The 21,002-nt window shown below is 42.4% G+C and overlaps 2 protein-coding genes, 1 long non-coding RNA gene and 1 other non-coding gene across 4 annotated transcripts; 3 read left to right on the top strand and 1 right to left on the bottom strand.

Moving 5' to 3' along the window:
• Positions 1-259: 259 nt before the first annotated feature.
• ddx52 (DEAD (Asp-Glu-Ala-Asp) box polypeptide 52) lies at positions 260-12,004 on the top strand. Its single transcript, XM_041052165.1, has 15 exons — positions 260-373; positions 627-885; positions 995-1,134; positions 1,279-1,464; positions 1,556-1,699; positions 2,321-2,432; positions 9,173-9,245; positions 9,379-9,582; positions 9,664-9,754; positions 10,039-10,161; positions 10,273-10,423; positions 10,609-10,684; positions 11,223-11,294; positions 11,433-11,696; positions 11,833-12,004. Exons 1-15 carry the CDS (start codon positions 287-289, stop codon positions 11,867-11,869), a joined length of 2,019 nt encoding a protein of 672 aa, XP_040908099.1. The 5' UTR covers positions 260-286; the 3' UTR covers positions 11,870-12,004.
• LOC121191091 lies at positions 10,259-12,784 on the bottom strand. The gene is made up of 4 exons (XR_005895063.1): positions 12,754-12,784; positions 11,017-11,095; positions 10,488-10,850; positions 10,259-10,399 (listed from the first exon to the last, which is right to left on the bottom strand). It is a non-coding gene; the product is annotated as an uncharacterized LOC121191091 (long non-coding RNA).
• A 39-nt stretch (positions 12,785-12,823) lies between these two features.
• rpl23a (ribosomal protein L23a) lies at positions 12,824-15,583 on the top strand. The gene is made up of 5 exons (XM_041052171.1): positions 12,824-12,893; positions 13,963-14,143; positions 14,414-14,590; positions 15,027-15,096; positions 15,339-15,583. Exons 1-5 carry the CDS (start codon positions 12,824-12,826, stop codon positions 15,351-15,353), a joined length of 513 nt encoding a protein of 170 aa, XP_040908105.1. The 3' UTR covers positions 15,354-15,583.
• Positions 14,190-14,261, top strand: LOC121191328. Its single transcript, XR_005895094.1, has one exon. It is a non-coding gene; the product is annotated as a small nucleolar RNA Z17 (small nucleolar RNA).
• Positions 15,584-21,002: the final 5,419 nt, after the last annotated feature.

Here is a 21,002-nt window from a genome sequence, read left to right as displayed (position 1 = left end):
GTGTGCATTATCTCCCTTACGTTAATTACAGTCGTATTCTAGTACTTCCTGTGCTTTTTCTCACCTAATTTTTTAAAAGCCATTTTTAAAATGTATTTTTCAGAGTAGAAGAAACTAAAATGGTTTGTAATACTGGGTGTGGTTAAATCTACAAATAGGACGTTGTTACAGCAAAGTCAAGAACTACTTTGACACTCACAACCAGTAGTGGGCACCAGAGTTCAGCGGTAGATGATCCGGGTTGATTAGTGATGCCTGGATCAGGGCAGACCACGCTGCTGAAAGAATGGACGCCTTTGAGTTGTTTCGGAAACTAGGAGCTGGGGCTAAATTTGACCTGAAGAGGTTTGGTGAAGACGCTGCTCGGTTTAAGGTAAACGTAAAACATATAGCTCAGGATGTGCTGGACGAAAGTAGCGTTTAGTGACAGCACCACGAACCACTGTGTAATTTATTTCGACTAACCCCGATTTGTACTAGCGTGAAAGTGTGCTTCAGTGTTTTTTTCTGGGATAGTTTGAAAATGTTTAGCGATGTTTAGTGCTTCAGTGTCGCAGTTTATTTGATAAGTGTTTGAACACAATCTTGAATATAAACATACAATCTACTCCTGCCTCATTTTGTAGGTTGTTAGATCTCACGGAGGGGAAGCGTCCTCGGATCCTCTCTCTGCGATCGATTACTTTGGCACAGGATCAGTCAGTGGAGCCCAGAGCAGGACCACAGGACTGGAGGACGATGACAGAGGAGGAGAGGAAAATGGGGAAGGAGGTGAAAGTGAGGATTCTGGTGCAGCAGGCAAAAGGAAGCGAAAGGATGAAGAGAAAGATGTGAGAACAAAGAAGAAAAAGAAAAAGATGAAAAGAAACCAGGTGGAGCTGGAAGGTAAAGGATGTGGCTGTTTGTTGCTGGCAATGTGGATTTTTCACCTTTTTTTAAAAAATGTATCCATGAATTTTGTGACTCACTACTGCGTGCTTCTGTATGTCTGAAGCTGGTGGGGGACCACGGAAAGACACTGAGGGAAATGGCATCACCTGGACGTCCTCACTGGACAGAACGATCCAAAACCTGCCAAGTGATGGGAAAGAGAAAAACTCTCTGAAGAGGCTTAAGCATCTTCATCAAGAAAAGGTCCTCACAGAGACAAAACTCACAACACAAGAAAACATTTGATTTTATTTGATTAGGGCAAATGTACAAATTATGTCTGCCACTGAAATATTCACTAAGGTCCCTAATCCTCTATCCCCTCTGTCCCTTTTTAATTGATTTTAGGTGAATCGTATTCGCTCTCAACACCGTATAAACGTGCACGGCTGTGACATACCTGACCCTGTGTGCACATTTGAGGAGCTGCAGTCCGAGTATCGTCTCAATCCACGGGTCTTTCAGAACCTCAAAGATGCAGGGCTGAACTCGCCGACGCCAATACAGATGCAGGCAATACCACTTATGATGCATGTGAGTACAAAGACACATATTGGGTGGTTTGTAAAAAGGTATAGAGACGGTAGGTTTGTAAGGATTTCTGTGTGACTGGTTTCTCGGTCAGGGTCGGGAGCTCCTGGCCTGCGCTCCCACAGGATCAGGAAAGACTTTGGCTTTCTGTCTCCCACTGCTTGCCCACCTGCAGCAGCCGGCCAACCTGGGCTTCAGAGCTGTGATTATATCCCCGACCAGAGAACTGGCCAGTCAGGTACACACACACACACACACACATACATAGTGCTGTTTGTTATAATGGACGTTTTCTATTGCAAGATGAGGTGAGATTATTGTGTTAGTAAAATTTGGGGCTTGGCTATATATTGACATTACTTGTTTGTTGTATCGTTGGATGTTTTCACTTTTGACTTGGAGTTTTTTTTCCGTTCAACTTATGAACATAAAATTAACCCTCCTTCTAGCTCTGTTTTGATTGTCACAGACTACTGAATGAAATATGTTCACCAGTTAGTTGCTAACTGTGTCTGTCTGCTGTTCCATGCTGGGCAGATAGTTTACAGTGGGTTTATCAAAGCTTTTATTTTTTTCTGAAAACTGCAGCCTCCTGTGGTTGGAAATGAGGTTGACAAGAGCCCTGACAGTGAAGCTAAACAGTAAAGCTGCAGAAAAGAAAAAACAATGAGCTGAAAGATGCCAAAATGCTCTGTAGAGTTGAGGGGAGGTGCTGAGTTGAGTTGCTAAATCTCTGCGGGTTCATTGCTAAGAGCTTTCACATTATATATAGTCATTTGACCCAGTCCACTTTTTCATATCATGATATGAAGCATATTCGTTTGCTTGCATTTTAACTCCTGTTTTCTGTTGTGTGTAGACCTACAGAGAGCTGCTGCGTCTGTCAGAGGGAGTTGGATTTAGAGTTCACATCATAGACAAAGCTTCCGTGGCAGCCAAGAAATATGGACCACAGTCAAACAAAAAATATGGTAAGAAACAGAAAATGTGTTTGCAGCAGCGGTAAATCTGATTGTCCTTTCTGTTTGTTTACACCAGAGGTCTTCAACAGGGGGTCCGTGACCTCTAGTGGGTCCGCGGAGGTACTGCAGGGGGGTCATGAAATTTTTGGTTGATTAGACAGTTTTTTTAATCTATTTTTTTGCCCACATTTTTTCCTACTAATTTAAATGTCTTTAAAAACATGTTAACATGAATTTAACATATGAACGAATAAGGCAGATGTTATCTTTCAGTCAGAAATGTACACATTTAGCGACACACAGGAGCTCTCTCAAGCTGGGTACCAGTTCACTCACTGCACGAGACTAGACCTGTCCCTCCAAGCCTCCTGCACACTAAGAGGAGGACCCGCCCCTTTTGCTGCTGTGCCAATCATTTGGCACAATTCAATTGGCCTAGAGTCTATTCAGTCCCGCAGCTAACTAAGATCCCAGACACAAGGACGCACGCTACAATATTATTTTACTGTTACCTATGTTTATAAATGGCAGTGACACGGCCACCCTATTCACTGCACGTTTAAAGTAAAAACATTAATATATGAACCTGTGTATTGTTTGAATAGCTTAGTACTGAATGCACAATAGCAAGGTATGTTTATTCTAAGTTCAGTTTAATATAAATCAATTTTATAAAATATAAGGATCATCTATATATAAAATATAGATAGGGCTGGCGAGAGGACCAGGACGCCGCCTATAAGGACCAGGACACTGCCTACAACACCGAAGACCCCAGGATTATCTGGACCGAAGAGGGCCAGGTGTTGTAGGTGGTGTCCTGCTGCTCGCTGGGGGGCAGTGGCGTTGAAGACCCCGAAGACCCTTGGGGTGTAGGCGGTGTCCTGGTCCTCTTTGGTCCTGGGGTCTTTGGTGTTGTAGGTGGTGTCCTGCTGCTCGCTGGGGGGCAGCAGCGTTAAAGACCTCGAAGACCCCTGGGGTGTAGGCGTTGTCCTGGTCCTCTTTGGTGCTCGCTGGGGGGGCAGCGGCGTTGAAGAACCTGAAGACTCCTGGGGTGTAGGCGGTCCGTGGGTCTTTGGTGTTTTAGGCGGTGTCCTGTTTCCCATGAGCCTTTTTTTCTGGAAAAAGCAGTCAAAAAGCATAAATGTCAGATATGTCATAAAGAAATTACAAATACAAATACTTATGTTACTGCGCCTGCTGCTCCTCTTTGGTCCTGGGGTCTGCGGTTTCCTGCTGGCGGTGTCCTGCTGCTCCTCTTTGGTCGTGTTGTGGGTGGTCTCCTGCTGCTCGTTGGGGGGCAGCGGTGTTGAAGACCCTGAAGACCCCTGGGGTTTAGCCGGTGTCCTGGTCCTCTTTGGTGCTCGCTGGGGGGCAGCCGCATTGAAGACCCCAAAGACCCCTGGGGTGTAGGCGGTGTCCTGGTCCTCTTTGGTGCTCGCTGGCGGGCAGCGGCGTTGAAGACCCTGAAGACCCCTGGGGTGTAGGTGGTGTCCTGGTCCTCTTTGGTGCTCGCTGGGGGGCAGCGGCGTTAAAGACCCTGAAGACCCCTGGGGTGTAGGTGGTGTCCTGGTCCTCTTTGGTGCTCGCTGGGGGGCAGCGGCGTTAAAGACCCTGAAGACCCCTAGGGTGTAGGTGGTGTCCTGGTCCTCTTTGGTGCTCGCTGGGGGTCAGTGGTGTAGAAGACCCTGAAGACCCCTGGGGTGTAGGCGGCGTTGAAGACCCTGAAGACCCCTGGGGGGCAGCGGTGTTGAAGACCCCGAAGACCCCTGGGGTGTAGGCGGTGTCCTGGTCCTCTTTGGTGCTCGCTGGGGGGCAGCGGCGTTAAAGACCCTGAAGACCCCTGGGGTGTAGGTGGTGTCCTGGTCCTCTTTGGTGCTCGCTGGGGGTCAGTGGTGTAGAAGACCCTGAAGACCCCTGGGGTGTAGGCGGTGTCCTGGTGCTCCTTGGTGCTCGCTGGGGGGCAGCGGCGTTGAAGACCCTGAAGACCCCTGGGGTGTAGGCGGTGTCCTGGTCCTCTTTGGTGCTCGCTGGGGGACAGCGGCGTTGAAGAACCTGAACACTCCGGGGGTGTAGGCGGTGTCCTAGTTCTCTTTGGTCCTTGGGTTTTTGGTGTTGTAGGCGGTGTCCTGCTGCTCGCTGGTCCTGGGGACTTTGGTGTTGTAGGCAGTGTCCTGTTTCTCATGAGCCTATTTTTCTGGAAAAAGTAGTCTAAAAAACATAGATGTCAGATATGTCATAAATAAAATACAAATACAAATACAAATATTTATTTTAGTCCGCCTGCTGCTCCTCTTTTGTCATGTTGTGGGCGGTGTCCTGTTGGTGGTGTCCTGCTGCTCGCTGACCCCAGGACCCCACGGGGTCTTCGGTAAGCGGGACCTAAGAGGGCCGGCGGGAGGGCCAGGACGCCGCCTACAAGGACCAGGACACCGCCTACAAGGACCAGGTCACCGCCTCCAAGGACCAGGTCACCGCCTCCAACACTGAAGAACCCAGGATCATCTGGACCAAAGAGGACCAAGTGTTGTAGGCGGTGTCCTGCTGCTCGCTGGGGGGGCAGCGGCTTTGAAGACCCCGTAGACCCCTGGGTTGTAGGCGGTGTCCTGGTCCTCTTTGGTGCTCGCTGGGGGACAGCGGCGTTGAAGAACCTGAAGACTCCGGGGGTGTGGGCGGTGTCCTAGTTCTCTTTGGTCCTTGGGTTTTTGGTGTTGTAGGCGGTGTCCTGCTGCTCGCTGGTCCTGGGGCCTTTGGTGTTGTAGGCAGTGTCCTGTTTCTCATGAGCCTATTTTTCTGGAAAAAGTAGTCTAAAAAACATAGATGTCAGATATGTCATAAATAAAATACAAATACAAATATTTATTTTAGTCCGCCTGCTGCTCCTCTTTTGTCATGTTGTGGGCGGTGTCCTGCTGGTGGTGTCCTGCTGCTCGCTGACCCCAGGACCCCAGGGGGTCTTCGGTAGGCGGGACCTAAGAGGGCCGGCGGGAGGGCCAGGACGCCGCCTACAAGAACCAGGACACCGCCTACAAGGACCAGGTCACCGCCTCCAAGGACCAGGTCACCGCCTCCAACACTGAAGAACCCAGGATCATCTGGACCAAAGAGGACCAAGTGTTGTAGGCGGTGTCCTGCTGCTCGCTGGGGGGCAGCGACTTTGAAGACCCCGAAGACCCCGAAGACCCCTGGGTTGTAGGCGGTGTCCTGGTCCTCTTTGGTGCTCGCTGGGGGGCAGCGGCGTTGAAGACCCTGAAGACCCCTGGGGTGTAGGTGGTGTCCTGGTCCTCTTTGGTGCTCGCTGGGGGGACAGCGGCGTTGAAGACCCTGAAGACTCCTGGGGTGTAGGCGGTGTCCTGGCCCTCTTTGGTCCTTGGGTCTTTGATGTTGTTGGCGGTGTTCTGCTGCTTGCTGGTTCTGGGGCCTTTGGTGTTGTAGGCAGTGTCTTGTTTCTCATTAGTCTATTTTTCTGGAAAAAGTAGTCTAAAAAACATAAATGTCAGATATGTCATAAATCAAATACAAATACTTATTTTACTGTGCCTGCTGCTCCTCTTTTCCTGGGGTCTGTGGTTTCCTGCTGGAGGTGTCCTGCTGCTCCTCTTTGGTCATGTTGTGGGTGGTGTCCTGCTGCTCCTCTTTGGTTATGTTGTAGGTGGTGTCCTGCTGCTCCTCTTTGGTTATGTTGTAGGTGGTGTCCTGCTGGCGGTGTCCTGCTTCTCCTCTTTTGTCATGTTATGGGTGGTGTCCTGCTGCTCGCTGACCCCAGGACCCCAGGGGGTCTTCGGTAGGCAGGACCAAAGAGGGCCGGCGGGAGGACCAGGACGCCGCCTACAAGGACCAGGACACTGCCTCCAAGGACCAGGACACCGCCTCCAATACTGAAGAACCCAGGATCATCTGGACCAAAGAGGACCAGGTGTTGTAGGCAGTGTCCTGCTGCTCGCTGGGGGGCAGCGGCTTCGAAGACCCCAAAGACCCCTGGGTTGTAGGCGGTGTCCTGGTCCTCTTTGGTGCTCGCTGGGGGACAGCGGCGTTGAAGACCCTGAAGACCCCTGGGGTGTAGGCGGTGTCCTGGTCCTCTTTGGTCCTTGGGTCTTTGGTGTTGTAGGCGGTGTCCTGCTGCTCGCTGTCCTGGTGTCCTGTTTCTCATGAGCCTATTTTTCTGGAAAAAGTAGTCTGAAAAACATAAATGTCAGATATGTCATAAATCAAATACAAATACTTATTTTACTCCGCCTGCTGCTCCTCTTTTCCTGGGGTCTGTGGTTTCCTGCTGGAGGTGTCCTGCTGCTCCTCTTTGGTCATGTTGTGGGTGGTGTCCTGCTGCTCCTCTTTGGTTATGTTGTAGGTGGTGTCCTGCTGCTCCTCTTTGGTTATGTTGTAGGTGGTGTCCTGCTGGCGGTGTCCTGCTTCTCCTCTTTTGTCATGTTATGGGTGGTGTCCTGCTGGCGGTGTCCTGCTGCTCGCTGACCCCAGGACCCCAGGGGGTCTTCGGTAGGCAGGACCAAAGAGGGCCGGCGGGAGGACCAGGACGCCGCCTACAAGGACCAGGACACTGCCTCCAAGGACCAGGACACCGCCTCCAACACTGAAGAACCCAGGATCATCTGGACCAAAGAGGACCAGGTGTTGTAGGCAGTGTCCTGCTGCTCGCTGGGGGGCAGCGGCTTCGAAGACCCCAAAGACCCCTGGGTTGTAGGCGGTGTCCTGGTCCTCTTTGGTGCTCGCTGGGGGACAGCGGCGTTGAAGACCCTGAAGACCCCTGGGGTGTAGGCGGTGTCCTGGTCCTCTTTGGTCCTTGGGTCTTTGGTGTTGTAGGCGGTGTCCTGCTGCTCGCTGTCCTGGTGTCCTGTTTCTCATGAGCCTATTTTTCTGGAAAAAGTAGTCTGAAAAACATAAATGTCAGATATGTCATAAATAAAATACAAATACTTATTTTACTGTGCCTGCAGCTCCTCTTTTTTCCTGGGGTCTGCGGTTTCCTGCTGGCGGTGTTCTGTTGCTCCTCTTTGGTCGTGTTGTGGGTGGTGTCCTGCTGCTCCTCTTTGGTTATGTTGTGGGTGGTGTCCTGCTGGCAGTCCTGCTTCTCCTCTTTTGTCATGTTATGGACAGTGTCCTGCTGGTGGTGTCCTGCTGCTCGCTGACCCCAGGACCCCAGGGGGTCTTCAGTAGGCGGGACCAAAGAGGGCCGGCGGGAGGACCAGGACGCCGCCTTCAACACCAAGGACCCCAGGATCATCTGGACCAAAGAGGACTAGGTGTTGTAGGCGGTGTCCAGCTGCTGTCTGGGGGGCAGCGGTGTTGAAGACCTTGAAGACCCCTGGGGTGTAGGCGGTGTCCTGGTGCTCTTTAGTGCTCGCTGGGGGGCAGCGGCGTTGAAGACCCTGAAGACCCCTGGGGTGTAGGTGGTGTCCTGGTCCTCTTTTGTGCTCACTGGGGGGCAGCGGCATTTAAGACCCTGAAGACTCCTGGGGTGCAGGCGGTGTCCTGGTCCTCTTTGGTCCTTGGGTCTTTGGTGTTGTAGGCGGTGTCCTGCTGCTCGGTGTCCTGGTGTCCTGTTTCTCATGAGCCTATTTTTCTGGAAAAAGTAGTCTAAAAACATACATGTCAGATATGTCATAAATAAAATACAAATACTTATTTTACTCCGCCTGCTCCTCCTCTTTTTTCCTGGGGTCTGCGGTTTCCTGCTGGTGGTGTCCTCTGTGTTGTGGGCAGTGTCCTGCTGCTCCTCTTTGGTCGTGTTGTGGGCAGTGTCCTGCTGGCAGTGTCCTGCTGCTCCTCTTTGGTCGTCTTGCTGGCAGTGTCCTGCTGCTCCTCTTTTGTTCTGGGGTCTGCTCCTCTATGGTCTTCGGTGGGTCTGCGGTGTCCTGCTCTTTGGTCTTCAGTGGGTCTTCAGTGTTGTAGGCGGTGTTCTTCTGGCTCTGTCCAGACTGCACCGCTGAATTTATCAGCTCCAGTATAACGTCATCGTGCCGTGCTTTGTTGCGTTAGCACCCTTGATCATTCGTGACGTCATCGACCGGTCAGATCCAGCGCCTTTGATTTGACTCCCTGTGACTTTGGAAAATAAATAATGAGTATTTAATTTAAATGCATTTTAGTTCGTTAGTTTTTAAATGTAATTCTAAATTTGAGGATTACGGTGATCTTGTAACATTAAAATAAAACGTTTTTAATTTTTTAATATACGTCACAAACGCCGCTGTGCGACACGCGGTGGCAACATTTTCTGGTTGACCGCTGACTACATGCTCCAGTACATGTGATTTGGTTCGCTGCAGGTGGATAATTTAATTTTGGATTTTTATTTCATAAATTCGAGGAGGACTCAAATAGACATTCAGTATTTTATTTGAAACTAAGCATTAACCAAGCGTCTTTTTTCGGAGTTCAAAATTTTTTTGTTACATGCAGAAATAAAATTTCGTGTTCTCTGTAGCAGTTCACTGATTTCATAACGGCAACACAATATAGTTTTTTTTTATTTTTTTTTATACAAAGCATACAGGTAAAAAAAAAAAAAAACATTAATATATGAACCAATATATTGTTTGAATAACTTAGTACTGAATGCAAAATAACAAGATATGTTTATACATGTCACTAGGCTCAGTTTAATATAAAACACAATTTTATAAAATATAGGGGGTTAGGGGGTCCCTGCTCCATGTCTCCATCAGTTTCAGGGTCCTTGGCCTGAAAAACATTGAAGACTCCTGGTTTACACCCTATGTTTCTGTGCGCAGATATACTCGTTAGTACTCCAAACAGACTCATCTTCCTTCTCAATCAGGATCCTCCAGCCATTGACCTCAGCAGGTAACATTTGATCTCCTACTCTGACTTTTTTTTGCTTATCTTTTGATTGCTTCTTGTTTCTATCTTCACTGTCAGTTGCCTTATAATGGTGGGGAAAAAATCTGATATTGATTGTTGTCCTGTTGGTGTACAGTGTGGAGTGGCTGGTTGTTGATGAGTCCGACAAGCTGTTTGAAGATGGTAAGACGGGTTTCAGGGAGCAGCTGGCCACAGTGTTTATGGCCTGCTCTGGTCCAAAGGTGCGCAGAGCTTTCTTCAGCGCCACCTGCACGCAGGATGTAGAGCAGTGGTGCCGTCTGAACCTGGACAACTTAGTGTCGGTCAACATCGGACACAGGTAATAATCTACCTGTAACGCCTTACTTTGATGGATTTATATGGGCTTCTTCTTACATTAGAAAAATCAATTTACCATCAGAAACACAGCTGTTGAGACGGTGGAGCAGGAGCTGCTGTTTGTCGGTACAGAGAATGGAAAACTGGTGGCCATGAGGGATGTCATTAAAAAGGTACGGACACATCAAGGAGGTTACTTTCCAAGCTTGTTAAGAATTTATTTTGTGTGGCCTACATTATCCCACAGTCATGAGTTTGACCCCTTTTTCTGACTGAACACGTATTAAAAAATGACAAAGGGTTAATTTATACATTAGATTCTGAAATGATAATAAACAGTTATTCTGTTTCAAACCAAGGGTAAAAACGCTAAACGTTAAAAAGCACATGAATGAACAAGTCTGTTTCTTTAAGACCTAAGATTAAATGAAAGGCTGTTCTGCCTGTTTTATTTCAGGGTTTTCTGCCTCCCATGCTGGTGTTTGTTCAGTCTATAGAGCGAGCACGGGAGCTTTTCCATGAGCTGGTGTATGAAGGCATCAATGTAGACGTGATCCACGCAGATCGCACACAACAGCAGGTACACACACACACACACACACAGTTAATAACACTGTAGGACTGGGTGTCTTTGTGTCACTAAAATGCAGTTGGGTGTTTATCCACCTCGTGTGTGGCTCATCTGTTTCAGAGGGACAACGTAGTGAACAGTTTTCGCTCTGGTAAGATTTGGGTGTTGATCTGCACGGCTCTGCTCGCCAGAGGAATCGACTTCAAAGGAGTCAACCTCGTGCTGAACTACGACTTCCCCACCAGCGCTGTGGAGTACATCCACCGAATTGGTTAGTTAAATATGATCATTGTGCATTAGGCTGAGATGATTAACCAATGAGACAATGGACAAACCTGAAGATGTGCTTTTTTTTCTTTAATCTTGTGGTGTGTCCTTTAATGTATTTCTTTTTCCCCCTGTCTGCTCATCCGTTCCCTCGTTTTATCTGTATCTTTTCTGTTTGCTGTTCCTCAGGTCGTACTGGCAGAGCTGGACATCAGGGCAAGGCCATCACCTTCTTCACAGAAAATGACAAACCACTGCTGCGCAGGTACATGGTTGCAATACATGGAACTTAAGTGCAAAGTGATTTCCCTTGAAAGATAAACATGTAAGGCTTGCGTTTGTGTGCCTGACCCTGGAAAAGTAGTCTGCCAGGTGTCTGAAGGCTAAGACGATGAATGATGGTTACCATCCAACCCCAGTAGGGCACAGGTCTGCGACAAACATCATACAAAGGAAAAAGTGGGATAGTCCAGGCACATGAGTATTTCAAGTTCAGAGAGAACAAAAGAGACAAAATCCAGACAGTATTCACTGCCACCTTATACAGGCTTCATCAGGAACACTTGTTACAGAAATACAGCTGCAGCATTTACTTACTTGTCTCTGGTGTTCACACTGGGGACACCAGCTTGTTTCCTGTCTCTCTGCTGTTGGGGGTTACACGCCCACTCCCCGTCTGTGTTTGTGCCAAAAAATGCAGCTGGAGTCAGTACAGATTCCACGCTTGTTTTTTTTCCTGTCAGATGTTGTACAATTTACACCTTTTCTCTGAATATATTTCTCTCTTCATCTTTTTTTAAAAGCATTGCTAATGTCATAAAACAAGCTGGCTGTCCTGTGCCTGACTACATGATTGGCTTCAAGAAGATACACAGGTAAAGGAGATGCATGATGATGATATTCCACAATTCACAAAATATTTACTTTTTTTTGCTTTTATTTGTTGCTCAATTGATCAGTTTATGCTTTGGTAATGTGATTCTAATAGTCCATCTGTATTTGTTTGTGTTTAGCAAAGTAAAGCGCAGGCTTGTGAAGAAACCTCCCAAGAGAAGCACCATTTGCACAACCCCTCGCTTCTTAATGAAGAAAAAAGGCAAAACACAAGGACAGAAAGGACAGGAGCAAGCATCGAGTGGAGAGCAGAAAGGAGAAAAGAAGACAAAAGGACAGGGACTGAAGAAAAAAACTAAAACACAGAAAGAAGAGGGAACAGAAAAACACAAGAAGGCATCACTGAAGATGGGATCAGGTTCCTCTGGAGCCAAGTTAAAAAAGTAAGGAAGGTGGGGGAGGGCACTACTATACTGGAATAAATTCCAGTATCAGAATATCAGAATGTGTGGCACTTGTTGAGGATGTTGGTCAAAAATGGCTAGAAAGAATTCAAAAATGTTTTATTCTCTTCACCAGGAAAAAGGGGAAGAAAAATAAGCCACAAGAGGAATAGAGGAGAGCAGAACAAGCAGACTGATGATGAAAATGGATGTGGATTTTATTTTTTCTACATCTTGGTTTACTGCTAATTTTCACATTTGTGCTTTGTATTATCAGAGTATAAAATAAACTTTTATATGTTGTGTTATTTTGTCTCCATTTCTGTTATATTTGCTCATCTGCAACTTCAGACACTTACAGAACATATTTTAATAAACATTCATCAATAAAAATGGAGGCTGGAATGAGTGATTGAGTGGTGAATGATTATGTTGAACTAATGAGTGACACCCAATTAAGTAATGTTACTTATTACAGTCTGACCATATAATCCTTAAGGCTCAAGGTGATTTACTATTTAAAAGTGAAAGAAAATAAGTCTCAGTCTGAAGTGACTGAAAGTTAAATGGGAGGAAGACAGTTTGCAAGCTGTTTTTGCTGAAACAGACTAACAAAAAAAACCAACCAAAACCTAGATATCATTTGCATATACAGTACCATACCTAACAAATGTAAGCCATTATGACCCACTTTTTTCCAATAGTCCTTGGAAAGGTGTTCAGAGCTTGTTCAGAGCTAGGTCAGAGTCAGTCCGGTCCTTTGAATGTTATGTACAATTTCCAACCAAAAAGATTAAGTAGAATAAAAAACATTTATAAAATGATAATAATAATAAAACCTGTAGTTCAGAGGAAGTGTCTTGCCTTCAAAACAAACAAAAATTCATCCTGTATAGAAAAGGGTAACCACAACACTAAAAACAAAGGATCGTCACTCTAAACTTGATAGATACATAAATTAATAGTTTAAAAATGTTTCTAGAAAATAAGATTGAAAGAAAATATAGCTTGAATAGATTGTGTCTCATCTGGATTCAAGCATTAAAATATTATTTACCGTCTTTAGATTCCCAGCAGCAGTTTGGCTTTCTTAGCTATCGCGATACATTTGCCATGAGATCTCGCCCATGCATTATACTGCAGGAAACCCCGTTCAGTCTTCCTTTCTCAACATGGCACCGAAGGTGAAGAAGGAAGGTTTGTCAATCTAATCATTTTGAATTAATAAACTGCAAAAAAAACCACTAATAACCCGTCTAAGGCTTAGTATACGTGGCCGAAATGTGGGGGTTACGTTACATCAGTTTAAATAATCTCAGCGTATTGCCGTCAGTAGTTTAAATACGAAGATAACGCGTACTGTGTCTCCGGCATGTATGCTGGAACGTGATGTTAAGCTAATATTAGCATGTTAGCATTCATAACGCTGACTAAAACGCTGCCCATTTGTAGTTGCATTTCTGTCTTGATTTCTACCTACACAGTCTGTTGCGGACTCGTCTTAACCAGATAATAATGATACGTCTTCGTTATTAGCCGTACTTATCGTATTAGGTTAGCGTATTAGCCGTTTTTGTGGTAATGTTAGCACTCGCTGCATCGCAGCGGTGTTTGAAACGGATCACTCACACGTGAACGCCTCAGTTTTTCTTTTAGTACCAGAAAACTAAATACAGTGTCTACAATTTGAACATTTTGTTAATTTTTAACGCTGGGTGTGTTACGTATAATCCTGATGTTCGTACGGCCGATTTGGTGCTAGTGGTGTGTCTCAGTAAGAAATGTAAGTGTAGTTTTAGCCGTGCTAAGTTCAGGGCTGCGTTTGGTGCTTTCAAACTCTTGCGGAGGGTTGAAATGGCTGAATGCACTTCGAGCAATGGCAGATGTCATCACTAAGTCAGTGTATTTATCAGTCATCTATATCCTTATGCCACAATAAGGAAATATTTTAGAAGAAGTGAGTTGTGACTGTCACCATGTGTATGGCAATTGGTGTGTGTGCTTCATTACTGTACTGCTACACCACTCATCAGACAGATGTCAACATAAATGTAATTTTTCTTGATGATACTTTGCGAAAGGAAACAGGGAACTGTTGTAAACTTGAAATACAGTCCAAGTTTAGGGCAGTAAACCTATGTACAACCTGTCAAATATCTTAATTACAGGTGTGATGGTCCCTGGTTTGTGGCTTATTATTAACTTAGAAACTGCAGGAGTAAGAACAGCTGATCAACAGTCTAAAGTGGTATTTCTGTGTCCTCAGCTGTCCCTGCCAAGACTGAGGCCAAGTCAAAGGCTCTGAAGGCCAAAAAGGCTGTGCTCAAAGGCGTACACAGCCAGAGGAAGAAGAAAATTAGGACTTCTCCCACCTTCCGGCGCCCCAAAACCCTCCGTCTCCGCAGGCAGCCCAAGTATCCTCGCAAGAGTGCTCCTCGTAGGAACAAGTGAGTTATCATGACTGCATTTTGCCAAGAGATGTGGATTAAATACGGTGCATATGATGGTAATAGCGATCAAAGTATGAAAAAGCATGATTCCAGCTTTATAAATTACTGATGCACCCAGTTGAAATACTTTTTACATGTGTAGTAGAGAATATGAAGCAGTTGACAAATGTTAGGTAGATTTGCTTAGATGATTTTAAGGATCTGTTTTGTGGAGATGTGGGATAGAAAAGTGAGGCCTTTTGATTTACTATAAATGTTTTTCTACAGGTTGGATCACTATGCCATCATCAAGTTCCCCTTGACAACAGAGTCCGCTATGAAGAAGATTGAAGACAACAACACACTTGTGTTCATTGTGGACGTCAAGGCAAACAAACACCAGATCAAACACGCTGTCAAGAAGCTGTACGACATCGACGTCGCCAAAGTCAACACACTCATCAGGTAGAGATCCTGACCCAGGCTAAGCTGAAAGCCAGCTTCATATTTTCATGTTGGAAACTCAAATACTGGACTCATGGAATTATTTTGTGCACTGCCTGTTTAATGTATTATTCATGATGCATGTCTGAACAGCAATCAGTGCTATGTTGGATTACCGTAATTACAGCTACATTTGTAGTGTGTTTTAGTGGACTCAGGAATGAATGCTCTCCATAGTTTGATTACATGACTTAATATACCTAGATTTTATGTCTGTTTTAATTACAATTTGAACAGTATAGTTTGAGATTGGGGATTTGGTTCAAATTATGGTCTCAATAGTTCCAGAACAGCACTTTAGTCTCATATTGAAAATATAAATTTGGTAGAATAAATTTTATTTACCACTGTCCCTTCACTGCTTCATCTTACCCATCTGTTTCATTCTGATCTTAAGGCCTGATGGTGAGAAGAAGGCGTACGTTCGTCTCGCACCTGATTATGATGCGTTGGATGTTGCAAATAAGGTGAGTTGTCAGTCATTCCACAGGGTAAATAGGTTTTTTGAGTTTTTAAGGCTAGATCAACTGAACATAATGATATTGTATTTACTTTCAGAAGTTGTCAGCCCTGTGCAAGTGATGTAAACTTTTCTTTGATCTGAATGTCTTTGATGCACTCAAAGGAACCACTGATGCCAGATAATGCAGATACAGTTGTATTCAATCTGCAGATGAATATTGCATAACTTGCGTCTCTTCCTTCACAGATTGGCATCATCTAAACTATGGCTGAAGAGACTTGTGGACGAATAAATATTTGTATAAACTAAAACTGATTCGGTCTCCTTGTCTATTTGTGATTTGTCTTGATACATGGATACACAGTTTCATAGAAGAAAGGTTTTCCCTGCTTTTACAGTTGCTGCCTGAGTTACACTTTTTCAGGATATGTAAGATTTGGCAGCTGCGAAATGTGAATACAGTTTGATTAAAAAAAAAAAAAAAAAAAAAACTTAAAATGCATGCAGTTTTGCCCTCAGAACTGAACAAAATTAATTCAGTAGAGCGTTTGGCAGAAGCATTGTCTGAAAGCATCAGTTTCTCCTTACACTGCTATGCTAAGTCATGTAATAGGTTTTAGAGTAAAAATCGTTTTCACTGACCTAAGCACAGGCCTTGGTCAGTGTCAATGCATCAGATGTAACAGTAATAAGTGACTTAAAATTATAAGGATGGTTTTGTATGAACCGTTCCAGGCATCAAAGTCTTTTGTTTTTGTAGATAGTGTATTTTAAAGTTTGGATTCTGCATGTAGAATACATTGACAAAGAAATGTTTGGAGTATTGGACACTTAGGACAAAGAGGTTGAAGTTTATTCCTTAAGTGACTATTTTTGTTCTTTAAGATTCTGATGCCCTGGTTACCAGTGAAACTAGCCAGTTTTAAGTGTCCTAAAACCTTTAATGACTCTCCTGTAATTTACAATTGACATTTTATCCTCAAATTTTTCTGGTTTTCATCCAGAAAAATTAAGAATTGGCCTTAGGTTTACATTTCTTGTTAATTTAGTGATTCAAACTTTGAAAAGTAAACTTAAGCTTTTCCCACCTAAGACAGAAGCCCTGCAGCAAATGTGTTGAAGTTTATAAAGTTGATGAGTGTCTCACTGTGACCTCTGACGATTTGAAAATGATTTAAACCTTCAAACATATGTTTACTGCAAGGCTGCTGTTAAAGACTTGTTTTAGAAAGAGTGAAATGTTGAAGTTTTTAGTTTTACGTGCATTGGGTGCAGGGGCGGGCTGGGGTTGAAATTCAGCCCGGGAGCTTGGTTTGGAGAGGCCTTTTTCCCGATCGCACGACGGACGTAAGTGGAACTGTGATTTTAACATGAATCTAATGATATACATGATATACAGTCAGTAGAATGTACTAAAGTAAGCTATATATGCTCACACATACTCTGCATACTCAAACACTATTTAAAAATTAAAACTGTGTGTGTGTGGAGAACAGAGGCAAAAAGACTGGCAAAATTCTGTTCAATAAATGCTTTATTTGGCAGCATGAAAACAAGATGTGTTTTTTGTGTGTTGCTTGCATGTGGTTTTGCTCAAATAAAAGCAATTAAGTGTGTGTGTGTGTGTGTTTCTGTGGCTTCTTTCTTAATTTACCTGGCTCGTCTTTCTTGTTTTGACAGTTTGATGACTGGCTGAGCCAATCACATTTCAGTAGAAACAGGGATCAGCTCAAATTGGGATGGGCTGTTCGTATCCTCTCTTAATCGTCCTGTTGTCTTCGGCTCAACAGGAGGATTAATATGCAAAATATTAGTTTCACCCACTGCAGCACCTGTCAACCGCTGGAGGTAGCCGGTGGCCTTTGGATGTAGCCGGTGGCCTTTGGATGTAGCCGCCTATCCCAGCCGATGCTTTAGCAAAGAGCTAACTGCCAGTGCCTGTCTATGAATCTGTCGCTCAACGTAACCATGCCCTGATTTATGTAAGAATTTTAAGCCGGTGAATTTTTTTGTACCACAACCGTTTTAGTGTTATTTAGGCTTTGAGGTATTACTAAAATATGACTCTTTTTGGCATATTTTGACGCCATACTATACTAAGACGTTTTTTATGACTTTTGGAGGTCAAAAAAATTTTTCGACTTTTTTTGGCCGATTTTGACGCCATACTATACTATGACGTTTTTTATGACATTTTGAGGTCAAAAAATTTTTTGACTTTTTTTGGCCGATTTTGACGCCATACTATACTATGACGTTTTTTATGACTTTTGGAGATCAAAAAAATTTTTGACTTTTTTTCTCCGATTTTGACGCCATACTATACTATGACGTTTTTTATGACATTTTGAGGTCAAAAAAAATTTTGACTTTTTTTGGCCGATTTTGACGCCATACTATACTATGACGTTTTTTAAGACATTTTGAGGTAAAAAAAAAAGTTGACTTTTTTTGGCCGATTTTGACGCCATACTATACTATGACGTTTTTTATGACATTTTGAGGTCAAAAAATTTTTTGACTTTTTTTGGCCGATTTTGACGCCATACTATACTATGACGTTTTTTATGACTTTTGGAGGTCAAAAAAAATTTTGACTTTTTGCGCCGATTTTGACGCCATACTATACTATGACGTTTTTTATTACCTTTGGAGGTCAAAAAAATTTTGACTTTTTTTCACCGATTTTGACGCCATACTATACTATGACGTTTTTTATGACATTTTGAGGTCAAAAAAAATTTTGACTTTTTTTGTCCGATTTTGACGCCATACTATACTATGACGTTTTTTATGACTTTTGGAGGTCAAAACATTTTTTGACTTTTTTTGGCCGATTTTGACGCCATACTATACTATGACGTTTTTATGACATTTTGAGGTCAAAAAAAAAAGTTGACTTTTTTTGGCCGATTTTGACGCCATACTATACTATGACGTTTTTTATGACTTTTGGAGGTCAAAAAAAATTTTGAATTTTTTTGGCCGATTTTGACGCCATACTATACTATGACGTTTTTTATGACTTTAGGAGGTCAAAAAAAATTTTGACTTTTTTTCACCGATTTTGACGCCATACTATACTATGACGTTTTTTATGACTTTTGGAGGTCAAAAAAAATTTTGACTTTTTTTCACCGATTTTGACGCCATACTATACTATGACGTTTTTTATGACATTTTCAGGTAAAAAAAATTTTTGACTTTTTTTGACCGATTTTGACGCCATACAATACTATGACGTTTTTTATGACTTTTGGAGGTCAAAAAAAATTGTGACTTTTTTTCACCGATTTTGACGCCATACTATACTATGACGTTTTTTATGACTTTTGGAGGTCAAAAAAAATTTTGACTTTTTTTGTCCGATTTTGTCGCCATAATATACTATGACGTTTTTTATGACTTTTGGAGGTCAAAAAAAATTGTGACTTTTTTTCACCGATTTTGATGCCATACTATACTATGACGTTTTTTATGACTTTTGGAGGCCAAAAAAAGTTTTGATTTTTTTTGTCCGCTTTTGACGCCATACTATACTATGACGTTTTTTATGACTTTTGGAGGTCAAAAAAAATTGTGACTTTTTTTCACCGATTTTGACGCCATACTATACTATGACGTTTTTTATGACTTTCGGAGGTCAAAAAAAATTTTGACTTTTTTTGTCCGCTTTTGACGCCATACTATACTATGACGTTTTTTATGACTTTTGGAGGTCATAAAATTTTTTGACTTTTTTTGGCCGATTTTGACGCCATACTATACTATGACGTTTTTTATGACTTTTGGAGGTCAAAAAAAAGTTTGACTTTTTTTGGCCGATTTTGACGCCATACTATACTATGACGTTTTTTATGACATTTTGAGGTCAAAAAAAATTTTGACTTTTTTTGTCCGATTTTGACGCCATACTATACTATGACGTTTTTTATGACTTTTGGAGGTCAAAAAATTTTTTGACTTTTTTTGGCCGATTTTGACGCCATACTATACTATGACGTTTTTTATGACATTTTGAGGTCAAAAAAAAATTTGACTTTTTTTGGCCGATTTTGACGCCATACTATACTATGACCTTTTTTATGACTTTTGGAGGTCAAAAAAACTTTTGAATTTTTTTGGCCGATTTTGACGCCATACTATACTATGACGTTTTTTATGACATTTTCAGGTCAAAAAATTTTTTGACTTTTTTTGGCCCATTTTGACGCCATACTATACTATGACGTTTTTTATGACTTTAGGAGGTCAAAAAAAATTTTGACTTTTTTTGGCCGATTTTGACGCCATACTATACAATGACGTTTTTTATGACTTTGGGAGGTCAAAAAAAATTTTGACTTTTTTTCACCGATTTTGACGCCATACAATACTATGACGTTTTTTATGACTTTTGGAGGTCAAAAAAAATTTTGACTTTTTTTGTCCGATTTTGTCGCCATAATATACTATGACGTTTTTTATGACTTTTGGAGGTCAAAAAAAATTGTGACTTTTTTTCACCGATTTTGACGCCATACTATACTATGACGTTTTTTATGACTTTTGGAGGTCAAAAAAAATTGTGAATTTTTTTGTCTGCTTTTGACGCCATACTATACTATGACGTTTTTTATGACTTTTGGAGGTCAAAAAAAAATTTGACTTTTTTTGGCCGATTTTGACGCCGTACTATACTATGACGTTTTTTATGACATTTTCAGGTCAAAAATTTTTTTGACTTTTTTTGGCCGATTTTGACGCCGTACTATACTATGACGTTTTTTATGAGATTTTTAGGTCAAAAAAAATTTTGACTTTTTTTGTCCGATTTTGACGCCATACTATACTATGACGTTTTTTATGACATTTTCAGGTCAAAAAAAATTTTGACTTTTTTTGGCCGATTTTGACGCCATACTATACTATGACGTTTTTTATGAGATTTTTAGGTCAAAAAAAATTTTGACTTTTTTTGTCCGATTTTGACGCCATACTATACTATGACGTTTTTTATGACATTTTCAGGTCAAAAAAAATTTTGACTTTTTTTGGCCGATTTTGACGCCATACTATACTATGACGTTTTTTATGACTTTTGGAGGTCAAGAAAAATGTTGACTTTTTTTGGCCGATTTTGACGCCATACTATACTATGACGTTTTTTATGACATTTTGAGGTCAAAAAAATTTTGACTTTTTTTGTCCGATTTTGACGCCATACTATACTATGACGTTTTTTATGACTTTTGGAGGTCAAAAAAAATTTGGACTTTTTTTGGCCGATTTTGACGCCATACTATACTATAACGTTTTTTATGACTTTGGGAGGTCAAAAAAAATTTTGACTTTTTTTCACCGATTTTGACGCCATACTATACTATGACGTTTTTTATGACTTTTGGAGGTCAAAAAAATTTTTGACTTTTTTTGGCCGATTTTGACGCCATACTATACTATGACGTTTTTTATGACTTTTGGAGGTCAAAAAAAATTTGGACTTTTTTTGGCCGATTTTGACGCCATACTATACTATGACGTTTTTTATGACTTCTGGAGGTCAAAAAAAATTGTGACTTTTTTTGGCCGATTTTGACGCCATACTATACTATGACGTTTTTATGACATTTTGAGGTCAAAAAAAAAGTTGACTTTTTTTGGCCGATTTTGACGCCATACTATACTATGACGTTTTTTATGACTTTTGGAGGTCAAAAAAAATTTTGAATTTTTTTGGCCGATTTTGACGCCATACTATACTATGACGTTTTTTATGACTTTAGGAGGTCAAAAAAAATTTTGACTTTTTTTCACCGATTTTGACGCCATACTATACTATGACGTTTTTTATGACTTTTTCAGGTAAAAAAAATTTTTGACTTTTTTTGACCGATTTTGACGCCATACAATACTATGACGTTTTTTATG

This window comes from Toxotes jaculatrix, chromosome 12 (assembly GCF_017976425.1).
Source record: "Toxotes jaculatrix isolate fToxJac2 chromosome 12, fToxJac2.pri, whole genome shotgun sequence".
In the NCBI taxonomy this organism is placed as follows: domain Eukaryota; kingdom Metazoa; phylum Chordata; class Actinopteri; family Toxotidae; genus Toxotes; species Toxotes jaculatrix.
Note: the sequence above shows the minus strand (reverse complement) of the source record. Positions and strands in the feature narration are given on the sequence as shown.